Source organism: Falco punctatus, assembly GCF_963210335.1.
Source record: "Falco punctatus genome assembly, chromosome: 4".
In the NCBI taxonomy this organism is placed as follows: Eukaryota; Metazoa; Chordata; class Aves; order Falconiformes; family Falconidae; genus Falco; species Falco punctatus.
Window position 1 is genome coordinate 102,917,973 of NC_137583.1, and position 14,920 is coordinate 102,932,892.

At 39.4% G+C, this 14,920-nt stretch overlaps 1 protein-coding gene across 4 annotated transcripts in view; it reads right to left on the reverse strand.

Annotated features, from left to right (window-relative positions):
- The window catches only part of LOC308063196 (uncharacterized protein), a 251,665-nt gene that overhangs the window by 143,579 nt on the left and 93,166 nt on the right, over positions 1–14,920 (reverse strand). For 3 of the 4 annotated variants that reach the window (XM_080385830.1, XM_080385829.1, XM_080385831.1), the window contains exon 2: positions 1–69. In XM_080385830.1, the coding sequence (XP_080241956.1) occupies positions 1–69 (69 nt within the window). The other variant, XR_013927872.1, reaches the window with a different exon arrangement.

Genomic DNA, 14,920 nt, shown 5'->3' on the forward strand with positions numbered 1-14,920 from the left:
CTGATGGGGCTGTGAACTGGACCATCTGCTGTAGGAAGGAGCACCAGAAGTCTTGTTGGCTGTAGTTCTCTGCAAAATAAAAAGATAGACATGTCAAATATTCACCAACATCTCCATCATAAGTCAGCTTCACCAATCTCAACTACGTAAGCTCCCACAATAAAAAAAAATAAACAAAACCATCAAAAAACCACAAATACAATGCATTAGCATTAAAATCAGAGATGAGAGTATGCTGAATTTGCCAGTAATGTTGCCTCAACTTCTGTGTGTCACCTAGATGCCAAATTTAAACGCTGATCCCTAACCTAAACTGCGGCTGCCAAGCACCACCTTTCAACCAGGTAATTTACTCAGATTAAGCAAACATGCTCTAAATGGAAAAACAACCGACATCCTCTACCGGTGTGGCACATGAAGGCACAGACCCCAAGTCAGTGAAGAAGTAAGATCCTTTATTGCATATGTAAGTGCTGGTCATATGCAATCGCTTATCTAACCAAGTTCTGCCCTGGAATATGCCTACATGCAGCAAAGCACCTTTGCAGCCAGCTCACGCTCCACCAAGCCGTCTACTCCTTCCAAGCTCATCTAAGGAGGTCTCTTCTTCCCAGACCAGGATTTAAGCTGTGGGGGGCTTTGGGCATGCCCCTCATTGGGAGGCTTTGGGCAGCCCCTCATTGCAGGCAGGTGTGCACAGAACTGATGTGCAGGTGAGCTGAGAGCCAGAGTTCATGCTAGTTGCTTCCTCACTACATTTTAAGGCATAATCACTCTGCAGCCTGGCACTCAGACAACAAACGAAGCCTTTTCTTTATCTCCACATCCAGGCCTCGGGAGCAAGCAGGGAAAGCCTGCACAGGTTTCAAAAAGAGCCCTTACATACCTGGGCTTGTGCAAAGCTGTCCTGCACAACATCCATGTCTCTAAACTGGAGAGGCATGGATTTGATGGAGTTTGAGGGACCACTCAATGGATAAGGAATTGGCTGTATGGTCACACCCAAAGAGCTGTGGTCAACAGTTCGATGTTCAAGTGGAAACCAGTGATGAGCAGCACTCCTCAGCAGCTGGCACTGGAGCCAGCACTGTTTAACATCTTTGTCAGTGACATGGGCAGTGGGATTGACTGTACCCTCAGCAAGTTTGCTGATGACACCAAGCTGAGTGGTGCAATTGACACACTGGAGGGAAGGGATGCCATCCAGAGAACCTTTACAGCCTTTAGAGGTGGGCCTATGCAAACCTCATGACATTCAACAGGGCCAAGTGAAAGATCTAGCACCTGGGCTAGAGCAATCCCAAACACAAATACAGGCTGAACAGAGAACGGATTGAGAGCAGCCCTGAGGAGAAAGGCTTGTGGGTATTGATGGATGAAAAGCTCAATATGACACAGCAATGTGCACTTGCAGCCAACCATATCCTGGGCTGCATTAAACGAAGCGTAACCGGCAGGTCGAGGGAGGGGATTCTTGCCCTCTACTCCATGCATGAGACCCCACCTTGAGAACTGCGTTCAGCTCCGGGGCTCCCAACATAAGAAGGACCTGGACCTGTTGGAGCAAGTTCAGAGGAGGGCCACAAAGATGATCAGAGGGCTGAAGCACCTCTCCTGTAAGGACAGGCTGAAGAAGTTGGAATTGTTCAACCTGGGGAGACCTTATAGCAGCCTTCCAATACCGAAAGGGGGCCTACAAGAAAGCTGCAGAGGGGCTTTTTACAAGGGCATGTAGTGATAGGACAAGGGGAAATGGCTTTAAACTGAAAGAGGGTGGACTTCAGATTAGATATTAGGAAGAAATTCTTCACCATGAGGTTAGTGAGACATTGGAACTGATTGCCCAGAGAAGTTGTGGATGTCCCATCTCTAGAAGTGTTCAAGACCAGGTGGGATGGGGCTTTGAGCAACCTGATCTAGTGGAAGGTGTCCCTGCCCATGGTGGGGGCAGGAGGGAACTAGTCAATCTTTAAGGTCCCTTCCAACACAAACCATTCTATGATTTTAAGGACACCATTTAGGATGTTTGTCTGCCTGTTCTGAGAAGTTATATCTGTATTTTTCCCTAAGTCATAGTGACGTTTCATTCCCTACTTCATAGTAGTTTTATAGAGGCTTTTCTTAACTTGTAGAAAATAAAGCAAAATTGTTCTTTCAGAATCACTTCACTCAAAAATGAAGCTTACATATTTTTGGAATAGGTAATAAATGAAATTAGCTGTTTATCAACTTCTTTTTGAAGAAAAGAACCACAGACTTTTATGATTTATCCCTACACTTCTTTCACCTGATTCTCTGTATTTGATTTCTGAAGCACTAAGAAAGAAGGCCATAACACGGACTTTCATATCCCTATCATGTATCACATAACAGACCTTATAATCAAACTGCCTTTGATATTGCAGAAGAATCAATGCAATATGGTATCCACGAGAACACCACCAATTATTAAAATATGTATTATCCCCAGTTTCAAAGTAACTTTATACCGCGAACTTCTACGCCACTTACTCCTAGTTTAGGCTAGGGCCTAGCATAACACAAAGCTCCTCCAAATCCACCCCTCGCTTACATGAATTTGTTGACTCTAAAAAACCACAAAACACCACAAGCCACAGTCAGTAGCCAAATATCTTGCAAGCATATCATTACAATACTGTGTAAGCTCAGGTATTACAAAAACGTTGTGACAACAAAGCTATCTGTATCAGAAAGATCAGGTAGATTTGAGTTACCTACTCAAGAGATCTTAATTGAAACAGGCTTTCCAGACATGAGATACTAATCTATCAGTACAATATGTCACCAGGAGGATACTAATAGGGGGACAGATTCAAATTTCAACCATATGGACATAAATTATACTAAAAAATACAAGTAAGACAATCCAAGTGAGATTTATATACCACAATGTAGTATAATCTTTGTAAGTATGAAAATAAATAGCCTACGGTTTTTAACACCCAAGTGTATAGTACATTTCTATGCCAGCTATAACCACTAGGGCTTACACATCATTACATAAAAAAAGCTGGCGTGTCATTCCCACTAATGAGAAACAGCCACTGCTGTAATTGTGCTTTCGTGTTAGTCTATCAAAAAGCAGTTATTTTACAAATTTAATTATTAGCATTACTGTTTAGTGTATTGAGCTTCTACTAGACACCCTTAGAATAGTCATTTTTTAATAAACAAATACACCATGCAACAGAATAACGGTTTCTTTTGACAGAAACTTTGAAAAAGACAAACTGCACAGAATGCTGATTTCAGGTCTATAAAAACTTACAAAAACTATCTCTACCTACTTCAGAAGAAAGCCTAGTCAATCTATGAACAACCAGTTGAATAATGAGATAGCTGGAGTTTTTCTGGGAGCTGTTTTCCAGGAAGATGCCTTTCCACAAGGACCACACACCTTTTTTAATTTCAAAATTAATATACATAATGTATGCCTTTATTATTGTCCAATAAAAACCTCCATATTCCTCCTGCTTAAACACATAAATAGCAGCCTTTGGTTTCGTTACTTACCCCAACACCTGTTATCTCTAGTAGGTACATTTCCTCTACAGCAATCACTTTTGAACTCTCCCACCTCTGTTTCAAGGACATCCCAAAGAAAGATATCCTTCAGAGAAATAGTACTGCATTATTACAGAGAAACAAGAGAACCTTTCCAGGCTAGGCAGCCAGTAGACAAATTCCTCCAAAGACAGAGGCAGAACATAATTTTTTGTCTAACTTTACAAACAAGAAAAGACCAGGGCTTCAGAAGTATTTAGAAGCTGACTTCATTTCCCAATTTGTTTAAAAGGTACTCACTTAACAAAAAAAAAAAGTGTAAAAACAGTAGCATAAAAGTTCTAAGATCAGCATTTATTTCCCCAATCCTCCCAGGCTTTTCCCCCCCCACCACCCCTTTACATTCATAGATCAATGAGCAGGATCAATTGCACGTTCCAAGGCAATCAAAATATTAAGTTATAGGGCAAAGGCTTACACTGCTCACACACAGGAGCTTCTACATCAGGTCATTTGGGATAGATTCTGAAAGATCTCGAAAATACTTCCATCAGAGCTTCTTTCCAAGTTCTAAGGGGCAACACGAAAAAAAAAAAGCTGAAGGCTTGACCACATCCCCCACTTGTCTCAGTGGTTAAAATATTTGAGGCAGGTAACTTTAAAAAAACACACATGATCAAAGTCCAAAGACACAGACATATACGCACACTCTCACTCCTATCTCACTGCAATTGGTAGAAATTGGACAATGCCCTAACTACCCCTAGGAGTATGACCCTTCACACATAGCAGCCAAGGTCACACTGATGGACGAATAGCCTTTGCATGCAGCTTGCACCACAAAGGAGACCTCGAGGTGTTGAATTTTCACAAAGTATCTTACCAGGGAAAACACAGGCTGCATATAGCCCCTTAAGCCACATCCCTTCCTTCAGATACAATCACCTTCCTCATCACTCTTCGCTTTGAGAAAGGGGGAGCACGCACACGGGACATCTAAGCACTCTCCCTCTGGCACAACTAGCACTTTAGCACAAACCCTAGACAGAATCTCCCTCGCTGGTCTTGTCGAGCTCCCTGAGAGCATCATTTGAAACACCTAAACCAAGCAACTCTCAGCTCCCCCAAGGCCCCTAGCAAGCCCCTGCACTTCGCTAATTTTACATCCAACCCTTCTACCTTCCCAGCTCATTTCTGCTCCCTGCGAGCTGTCTCTCAGCCATATGCAGGTACAACGCCACCACCATCACCCACCTATTAAAAACTAATTAGGACTGACTATTCTAATCATCTGCTTGTCCAAGCTGTTCCTTATGTCCTTGCCACTCCTCATTCCCCCACCTGTGAAGAGAGCTTAAACCCACACAGCTGCAGGTGACCACCAGTCGCTTCAAAAGACCAATGAACTTCTGCTGAAAACTTTAGAAAGGTGTAACAACTTTCACAGATGGCTGTACCTCTGAAGGTAATAAAAATGCTAAGTGGATATGTGAGTTTAAGTATCTGAGGTGGAAGTTATGGAAAAAAAAGAAAAAAAAAGAAGAGAGATGAAAGCTGGTGGCCTGCACGCTGCTGCCCAGACAACACTTGGTATGAGAGGAGAAAATCTGATCTAGGTTCAGATACAACATGTGCTTCAAGCGCACAACCAGATCCAGGCCTGAGTGTGAAGAATGCTGATGAAACATCAGACTGCTTCCAAATCCCCATGAGAGCAGGAAAATAGTACTTTTCATAGCAATGAAGTGGCACAGATAAAAGAAGAGCAAATGATGCAGCGTATGTGCAAAACCACTGTTTTATATGCAGTTCACAGGAAAACTGTTTTCTCAGAAGTTTCCTACTACCGAACACAGTAGATAACATAGCAAGAGGCCAGAAAATACTTTTAGGAGAATACATGGAAATCTGAGCATTTTCATGAGCAGGATTGCTCATGAAAATATATGTTACTATTTCATTCTTGGGCTAAGGCTATTAGTGACTGTATACAACACGAGCATAGATCACATACAGTCCATAAATAATTACGTGTTCCGTCAAGAGAGCTTTGATGTAAGGCAACCCTTAAAAATTAGGAACAAAAAGCAGAGCACAGAGAAAGAGTTACAAGTGTCGTTACTCTGGCAATATTTCTAAAAGCAAAGTGTATATATCCCGATAACAAAGCCAAAGCTTATAACTTGTTCTACAGCCAAATAAACTTATAAAGCCTTCTGATGGGTATGGCAATTCATCTCATTAGCTTGGAAAAGTATCTTAAGAGGGGCTGAATTACTGTCTGGAAGTACCTGTCTCTTTCCATCCACTCAATGGGGAGAGAAGCTAAGCAGCCAGTTTAATTGAGATATCTAACTTTGGATGGCTGATGTTAGGTGAAATTAAATCTACCCACACTCCCTGTTTTCGATTTTACCAAGGGACCTAGGCAATTTGTCCTCTTCTAGGGTTTAAAGGGGTTTTCTGGTCACAAATTTGGTATGTAATAGGGGTATTTCTGAACAGCCTTGTGAACTCCTACGAACTGTATTAATCCTTCAAAGGCAGCTCGCTGGTAAAACTGTAAAGTACTGTCTTGACTTTCAGAACTTGGAATATTTTGGCTGGGCAAGAAAGGGAGAAGAGATTTTTACTTATAAATAGAGAAAACAATACGAATAGAGAAAATATAAAAATACGAAAGTAACCCAAAGAAAATACTAAGCATTTAATCATATCAAAACTGGGGGGTGGGGGTGGGTGGGGGTTAAGGGAAAAAAACTACTTAGACTTATTGCTGTAGTTCTTTGAGAATGCAGTTATAGTTACGTAATATACATGACACGCTACCAATTCCCGGGCTCTTCGATTTCCTGGCCTCAAATCCTGCTGGCATTTAGCAGGTATCTTGCTCATCAGTTTTACTGGAGAGGTTGCTTGTTCAAAGAGTGTAATGTCCAGCTGTTTATGCAAAGGCTGACATCAAATTCAGAATATATTTGCACTGTCCAATATCTCGTTTACTTTTTTCCCTATTATTTGGTATGGAATTTCCCTGATTTTTCCTTAAATACAAAAATTCATTTGCTGGACAAAGTAATAGTGACATCTGATAACATTGTGAGATGTTAAGGCACTGAAGTTCTTCCTTTGAAGTTTGCTTTCTTTTCTTTCATTGAGTTCTGTATATCTGTGACTTTTGCAAAGAGGAACCAGTAATGTTATGTTTAAAAGGAACAATATTCAATGGCTTCTTATTAAATACAGGCTTTGAGGTTCAGTTGCTTATTTTATTTTTTTTCACAGCAGGAGTTTATGAGGAGAAACACAAATTAAAAAGTTTTAACCTCATACTATCAAGGGCTATAATGTCCTTTATGACTCTTCAGAAACAAACAGTGGGTGAAGTCCTTTTGCCATTAACTGTAGCAGAAAGAGGGAGAGGTGTTTTTTAAAGTACCAAGTTTTATTTCTTTTTACTTATTGAGTTTACTCCACAAGAATGCAGTATAGAAAATGACAAGTTATTAATGCCTATATACAAGTTAAATAGAAAAGGTGACAACTTATCTGATTCTGTCTGATCAAAAATAGCGTTTAGAGGAACTAGAGAGTCTGAAATTTGAACCAGTAATATCTCTTGAAACAACAGAGACTTCATGCCTACGTATCAATCCATCCCTGCCTCTGGTCTGGCTCCAGGCACCCTTAAGCCTTGTTGATTCTGTGGGGGGTAAGACCTCGCACACTTAATAATACTAAATCCTTCACAGCCTCCTCCTCACAAACATCATCTCAACGGATCAGAGGAGTCAGCTCAGTGGAAAGAGTTTCCTCTGCTTCCAATCTGCTATCACACCTGGCTCCGTGGGGAGACAAACCCCACTGAGGCCGGTTCATTATAGATGTGATGCTCACCTATGAAGCCTTTTTCACTCCTGTGCCACAAATATATACAATTCCTTGCTCTCTTTGAAACCTCGACCCATTTTTCAACAATACCAATACTATGCTGGAAATTCATAGCTAGTGCCTCTCTGGACATAAGAAAAAACAAATTGCAAATACTTTAAAGATCTATGGTTTCTTCCATCCTGTCCAACTAATTTTCAGGCTCCTCACAGTTAAAAATCCTCCATTACTGCCTGGAAAACTACCTGCTTTCTAGTGAGACTAGCACGATGAAATTCCAGAGATGGATATTTTTTTTTGTCAGAAAAATGAAGATAAAGGTTGATAATTCGATTAATAACAGGAACATCATAGTGGTGTTGACAGCAGTGCAACGACAGTATGTGGCATGACAGTATGGTCTTCTCCCATGCAAAAGGTGCATGATGCCTTCAGCTAGCTTGGCAGCTGAGTGGATAGCATATGTCAAAGCGACATCAATGTTTTGCAGTGATGAGATATGTGGGAGAATCATCAAGTATGTTGTCCCATAAAAGTATAAAATCAAGAAGAAAGCATTAAAAAAGCAGCTGATCTGGACACAATGGTCCAGATGGAACAGATGCAAAATATAACAGAATTATGAGAGGTAAAGTTTATAAGTAATGAAATACATTTGTAAGGTGTGTATGAAAAAGTATGCAGTGGGAAAACAAACTTTCCTAAAGATTGTTGCACAATGTCATCAGGGATTATTTCTTCTAGCTTACAGAAATCAATGTTATGACAGGGAGAGACAGAGCAGGAGAGATATTGACTGAGCTGTCAACCATAGGAGTGCATCTCTCTGAACCTGTGGGTTTGGGCTTTGATGAAGCAAATGCATTCAGGAGACATTTTTATAGGAACTCAGGCACTAACTCAAAGTACTCACTTGCATTTTATATCCACTATCTACTCCTGCTCATCAACATAGTGACTCAAAATTTTTGAGGTGAAATTGCCAAAAGTCATATAATTCATCTATTACTCACTCCAACAGTGGACTCCTGACAGCTTAGTAATTTGACATGGGCTCTGAACTATAGTGTAGGGCTTGTCATGATACTGTGATTCCCCCCTTTTTCCCTCTTTGTCCACTCCTGCTCACCAATTTAACATAGATACTGTAGCACCCTGGAAGGAAAAAAAAATTCTGGACGAAGCCAGGGTTGAAAATATCCTCTCTTCAGAAACTCTCATTATACTTACCAACCAGGAGTTTTGTTTTAAAAAAAAAAAAAATCACTTCATGACCTCCCACATTCTACTTGATTGTTAAAACTAATAATGAATGTATTTGAAATTTCAAAGTATATCTTTAAATGGTGATGAAGTCCACAAGCCTTTGATATCTCACAAACTGAGTAAGAACTGATATTAGAGATCGCATTACCCACCTCAAATGACATCTGCCTTAGCAAAACTGGCTGGTCAAGCTTGAACCAGCAATACTGTAGCCATTAATTCCTTCTCCATTCCCAGCTGTATTGACCAACACAAGCACCGAATATTTGAATCACAAACAAGCTGAACAACTGTTATGGTTGGTGACAAGCAACAACTTCTTTCTTAGGAATTTTAATATGGTGAAAGAACTCATCTCTGTGGAGATGCCACATACACCCTGACTTGCTGTGCAGTCAGTACTTTCTCCCAAAGCCAGAAAATTTGAAGATAAGCTGCAAAGAGATCGAGGAACAACCTTCAAGTCTTCCAGATGGAGTTGACATAAAGTTGGCATCTTTATCCCATAAAATGTACAATTAAGAAATTGTAAGAAAGTCACAAGGCTTGGAAACATGCAATAAGATAAGGAGGAAAAATCACATCAGCTTTAGTCAAAAAAAGGAAAACGAGAATATAGAAACATTTCATGCTTTGAGGTCAAGAACTCTCACAGGCACTAGAGATAAGGTAGGGGAGCACAACACAGCCTTATGAAAGATAATATAGTTTGAAAGTGGATTTTTAGAAGCTAGCAGCTGCTTCTGTGGAAAAAAGACTGCAAGGTAGGAAGTAAGTATTATATCATGTTAAGTTGTTATATTATCAGCATTCAGTAACTTCAAACAGTCAGGGAACGCAACAGTACTGATCTTACTAGGACATGTACTCCTACTGGAAGAATGCACAATGCAATATAAGATGCATTATTGGAAGAACTTGGAACATACCATGTCTTTTATGTCCTTTGAACTCTCACCATTTTCCTAAGTGAAACACTGGGGCACAAGGAGGTATAGGGAACTAACTTAAAAAAAAAAGATAGTCTTGGTTATGGAAGACAGTGGAATGGGATTAGATTTGTGGGACTGAAAGATGTGGCTTTTTTCAGAAGTTTGCATAGGTCTGCAAAAATGGAATTAACAGATATATGTTGATTTGAGACAAAGGAATAACATCAGGAAGGTAAAAGAATTTCACTGTAGTGAGAACTGTTCTTTTCCAGTAACTATTCTGAGGAAGACATCCACCCTGTTAAAAAAGCAGACAAGAAATATGAAAAGTGACCCAGAATCTTTGAGCAATATCAGGTCTGAGCTGCTAAAAGATAATGAAGTGTCCACACAGAAGACTGACAGTCAGTGGGAGACCTTCAATGATACACTATGGAGAGTGCCAAAAATCATTAGAGGAACAAATGCAAATACAAAAACAATGGATGCTTTCATAAGGGGGGGGGGGGGGGGGGAGGGATCCTTCCTTCTTTTATTAATGTTCAGTAAAGATCATAAGAATTCAGGATTATGATTACATTGAAGATTATAATAAAGCCAGAACACAGAAGAGTCTTGGTAAGAGAATGAAAAAGACAATCATGCAGAATTTGGAGTAGAAGATGGTATAGAGTAGATATACTAATCAGAATATTTTACATGTATTTCAGTACTGGGTGGTAAAGACATGAATCATGAGGGTTCAGGAAAGTACAAAAATAAAAATCTTTATTTGCAAACAATGCAATCACAGAAAGGTGGAGGAGGTACTCTAATGATCTCTTTAATGGCGAGACAAATAAAAGGGAGAACAACAAAAGGCTATTTTCTAGATAAATGAGTCATTCTCAGAATAATCAAAATTTTAAAGTATTCAAACATTCAGGAAAAATGCTGGCAAGTCCCACTAAATTAAGACCAGGACACAATAAAAGTAGCCAAATTTTTGACAACCTAATTTTGAAAATATTCCCAAGCAGTCAAAAGAGAAAGTCACATTTCCCACTTCAAAATAGTGATGTATTGGAAATGTAAGAATTATTTGTACATTTCTTCTCATTACAACCTCAGAAATCCACCCTCCATATCTTTTGCATACTCATTAAACAAAGGAAACAGTGAGAGACAGCAAGTATTGGTGTCTGGCAAAAAGCATGATGTTCCCTCCCAAGATTAGTAAAAAAAAAATGAAAACAAGCAATCAATGTCAGTTAGGTGTTGTCTCAAAAGAAAATGCTGATATAAACACAATTAAGGTGTAACTGCTTAGAGGATTTAGGAAGAACACACTAGTGGATCTTTGGCCTGCAGGGAGAAGATCTGACATCTTAGAAGACCATAGCACAAGCATGCAATTGTTTATCCAACGTGTAGGAAGTTGAGTGCTTTGTACGCAGGGACACAATGAGATTTCTGCTCTGGCGGGAACAGGAAGAAGCCCCATACTTTCCAGAGCGGTCCTGTCACTGGGAGTCTGGGGTTGGAAGGAACTGAAGCGATCTGCCTCCATTTCTGAGCAAGTGGCTGCTGTAGGAAAGATGAGGTAGGAAGAAAGGGGTGTTTTTTCAGATCAATGAAAACAGCAAGGAAAATTCAAGGAATATAAAATCAGGTAAATAGGTGTGTCATGGTAAGATTTTGAGCAAGCCTTCTGTCATGCTTGACATGAGGTTTCAGTGAGTTTGGTAGCACAAACACCTAGCAGCTTTCAATAATAGTCTTAGTTTGTGGGAGGAATAAACTCAATTATTCGGTACTTTAGCTCTAGTGACAATGAGGAAATTTGTCTTTATACTCTTATTTTCCTAAAAAGTCAACAAAGTAAAAAAAGGGAGCATTTGACTAGATTAGCACTGATACTGCCTAATCATGAACTGAGACACGGAGCTGACAAACTGAAGGGGTGACATCGTATTGCAGTTTGACTGCAGTCAGTGCTAGCGTAATACAACTGGCACGGGTGACAGCCGCTGCGACTGTGAAGCAGTACAAGGTTTGTTACTCGTCAACGACCACAGCAAACTTGCTGGGCTCCTGGGTACACACAGTACTCTCACTTGGTGGCAGACATTTATAAAGAGAATTACTGAAAATACGGTTAGCTGACTGTTTTGCCCAGGATCCAGAACATTACTCTTACTGCCCAAGCAACGTGTTGGATGTGATTTTTATAGAGAGATTCTAGTAATTCTGATAATAAGCTTTCGCAAACACTGTGCTCATTTGTCTAAAGGCTGTGAAATCCTACACCTACTGCCTTCACCTACCTTCCTCTTCCACCAGTACCAGCCTTTACGTTCTCCTTGTTCAAAACCCCTGTGCTTGCTCCCTGACTTCGGCTTATGCTCCTTCTCCCCCAGGCCTATCACGCAATCTAAATCCCGACACCACAGAAGGTGAGACAGGCATTCAAATTCAGCTGTCATCGCAAGAGGAGAGATGCGACACAGTGGCTAGAGCAGCAGTAACTGCGAAAATATATCATTCCAGCTTCTTCAAATGCCCCTCCCTGCACCGTGATCAAGTCACACCACAGCAATAAATTCTTCTAAGAGCCCTTAAATCTATCACACTAATTGCTAAATGTGGAGTAGCCATTCATCTTTCCTGGTAACATTGCAATGCATAAATTTGCTGTAAGATTATTTTTTTTAATGTTTCCTTATGATTAAAGCATAAAATAAGAGAAAAAGTAACACCACTCCATCTGCTTTCAGGCTAATGCTTCTTTTTGAAGCCTGGAGAAGAGTTCAGGATGGAAAACATGAAAGATAAGGAGAACCGACAACAGAAAGGGACAGATATTTCCCTACTGTATTCACATGCATTCTTAGCACTTAAGGCACTTATTTCTAGACTGTAGAATGAATAAACAACACTCATATTTTCAGAAATTTCCTAACAACCTTCTCTTTAAATTTCTTTCTAGAAATCTCACAGTAAGTCTCCATTATTTTAGCATAGAGAGTCTGTGAAATTGGACTGTATTTTAGCAGAGGTCAAATATTTAAAATAATAATATACTTTGGAGTTGGTTGATAAATATACATGGAAAGAGACTTCAAGGAAAACACAGGCAATAATGAGAGGCAAACTTGGGATTGTGAGCATGTCCTTTGTCAATTTGTTCAGCGTACAGTAACCTTGCCAAATTAAGAAAATTCCAAGTGCATTAGGAAAGGCTGCCCTCTTCAGACAAACTTAATAAAAGGTATCCAGAAGAAGTTCTAAGCATCTTGAAGTTAAAATAAAAATGTAGTGAAATGAACTGTGGAGTGTAATATCAACATAATACCAACTTTCTTCTGCTTAATAACAATTTGCTACTACATAAAGAGAAGTGCTTCTTGTCATTAGCTGCATATTAATGTGTGTTTGTTTAGACTCACTACAGATCCATTTATGTATTTTTATAATGCTGTAAAAACTTCCATTCATATGCTGAAATACAGAGACATAACTAGTTAAGAAAGCTATTGAGTCTGAGCTATCCCTATACTGTCATATAGAAAAATAACCCATTTTGCAGTGCTGAATTTCTATCACATGGGAATTTTCATTAAACATTATAAACTTGCTTCTTTTCTTTAACAAAATTTGGGTTTACATATGTTTTGATCTCCCTAACACTTCAGAATAGTAGGTGGAAAAATGTTTCCATCATTGTGATTGGTGTTTTATATTGAAGGCTATTTTTAATTTCTTTGCCTTAAATTTCTCATGAACAGTAGGAAACTGAGCTTATTTAGCCAGAAGTTTCTTTTCTTTTCTTCACTATCTGTCATCTGAGTGTTTTTCACAAGTGAAATTATGGATTTTTATGTTGCATCACACTAGGTGGCAAAACACAAGGACACCGGCTACTTTCTTGGTGAATATGAAATGAATTTTCATAAGGAAAACGACCTGTATGAAGAAAATAACTGTATCTGGGTTTACTGCTGTAAATAAAAGCTTCCAATTTATTGGGGAAGGTGAGGTGGATATAAATGTTTTTAGTTGTGTTTGAAAACTGAAAGGTGTATCATGGAATCTGCCGAGGAGAACCAGAAATACAGATTATGCTCAGTAATACCAAACCTACTTAAAAACTATCAAATGTTTTCAAGTCCTTTTAACAGGACCTGGGACTGTAGTAGGCAAACTTTTTGTAACGGTCATTAATTGTCAATATAGTCCCCTAGGGTTGCTCCAGAACAGGGAGCTACCAAAAGAGGAAGTATTAACTGTGACAGAAAGGTACCAGGGATTTAACTGCCAGTTTGATGGAAGTTTCCCCATTGATCCATAGACAAGGTCTTTTTTCCAGCTTTTCAGCAAAGCCTCCAATGTCATGATGTCTCAGGGCAACACCTAACTGCCCAGTAAGTTTGTGACCTGAGATAATGGTTCTTTTTCACTGCAAAACACCTTTTTTGGTCTCAAAGTACTTCCTCTGAGCATGATAAATCCAGTTCATTCTATATTCTGCTCCAAAATTTCAGCCAAGTTCCCAGCTTCCTTCACCACATCACACAGGCTTTCTGGACAACAGGTAATATCTTCTTTAAATGTCCCTTTCCACAGAAAGTCTCTTGAGCCTCATGTGATACAGGCAGCGTTTCTAAGTTCACTGTAACAAAAGCCCCCACACTCTTAACTTTAACCATGTGGGAAGTCCCTCGGAAGGCTTCTCTTTTTTTTTCACTTTTCTTAAATAGGATTCGGTTTAAGATGTACTTTAAGTTAAGCATTACTTAAATGCTTTGTTGAACTGGGGCCTGAAATGGGACTTTAATTTCCTTAACAACTCTCAATACACCATTACCAGAATAAATGTAGAAAAATCAAGACTTTCTGAAAAAATGTGTCTCAAGGGCACTAGTACAAGCAAATTATGGAGAAGTTAAATAATGCCAAACTATAAATCTCATATCTACCAACACTTATCCATCTGTCTTAACAGTGTGCTAAGCAGCAGGTCTTGTTTAAAGGCTGAGATGTTAGAGCTGGAAATGAATACTTGCCTTTTAGTCCCCTCCTATACTACGGTATTCAGTTTCATGTATAATTGATGGGCTGAAATTTTAAGATAGATAGAGTAAATAAATTATGAGCATTCAAAATATTGCCCTTTTGCCAGTAAAACCCTGTTATTCTTCACACTAACTCAGCCACCTCTCATGCTGCTATCTTTATTTATAGGAGCAGTATTTTCTGTGATTTTGTGGTATACACTTACTAAAATGATATCGGTGGAAATCATAACCATGATTTTGTAATAATCA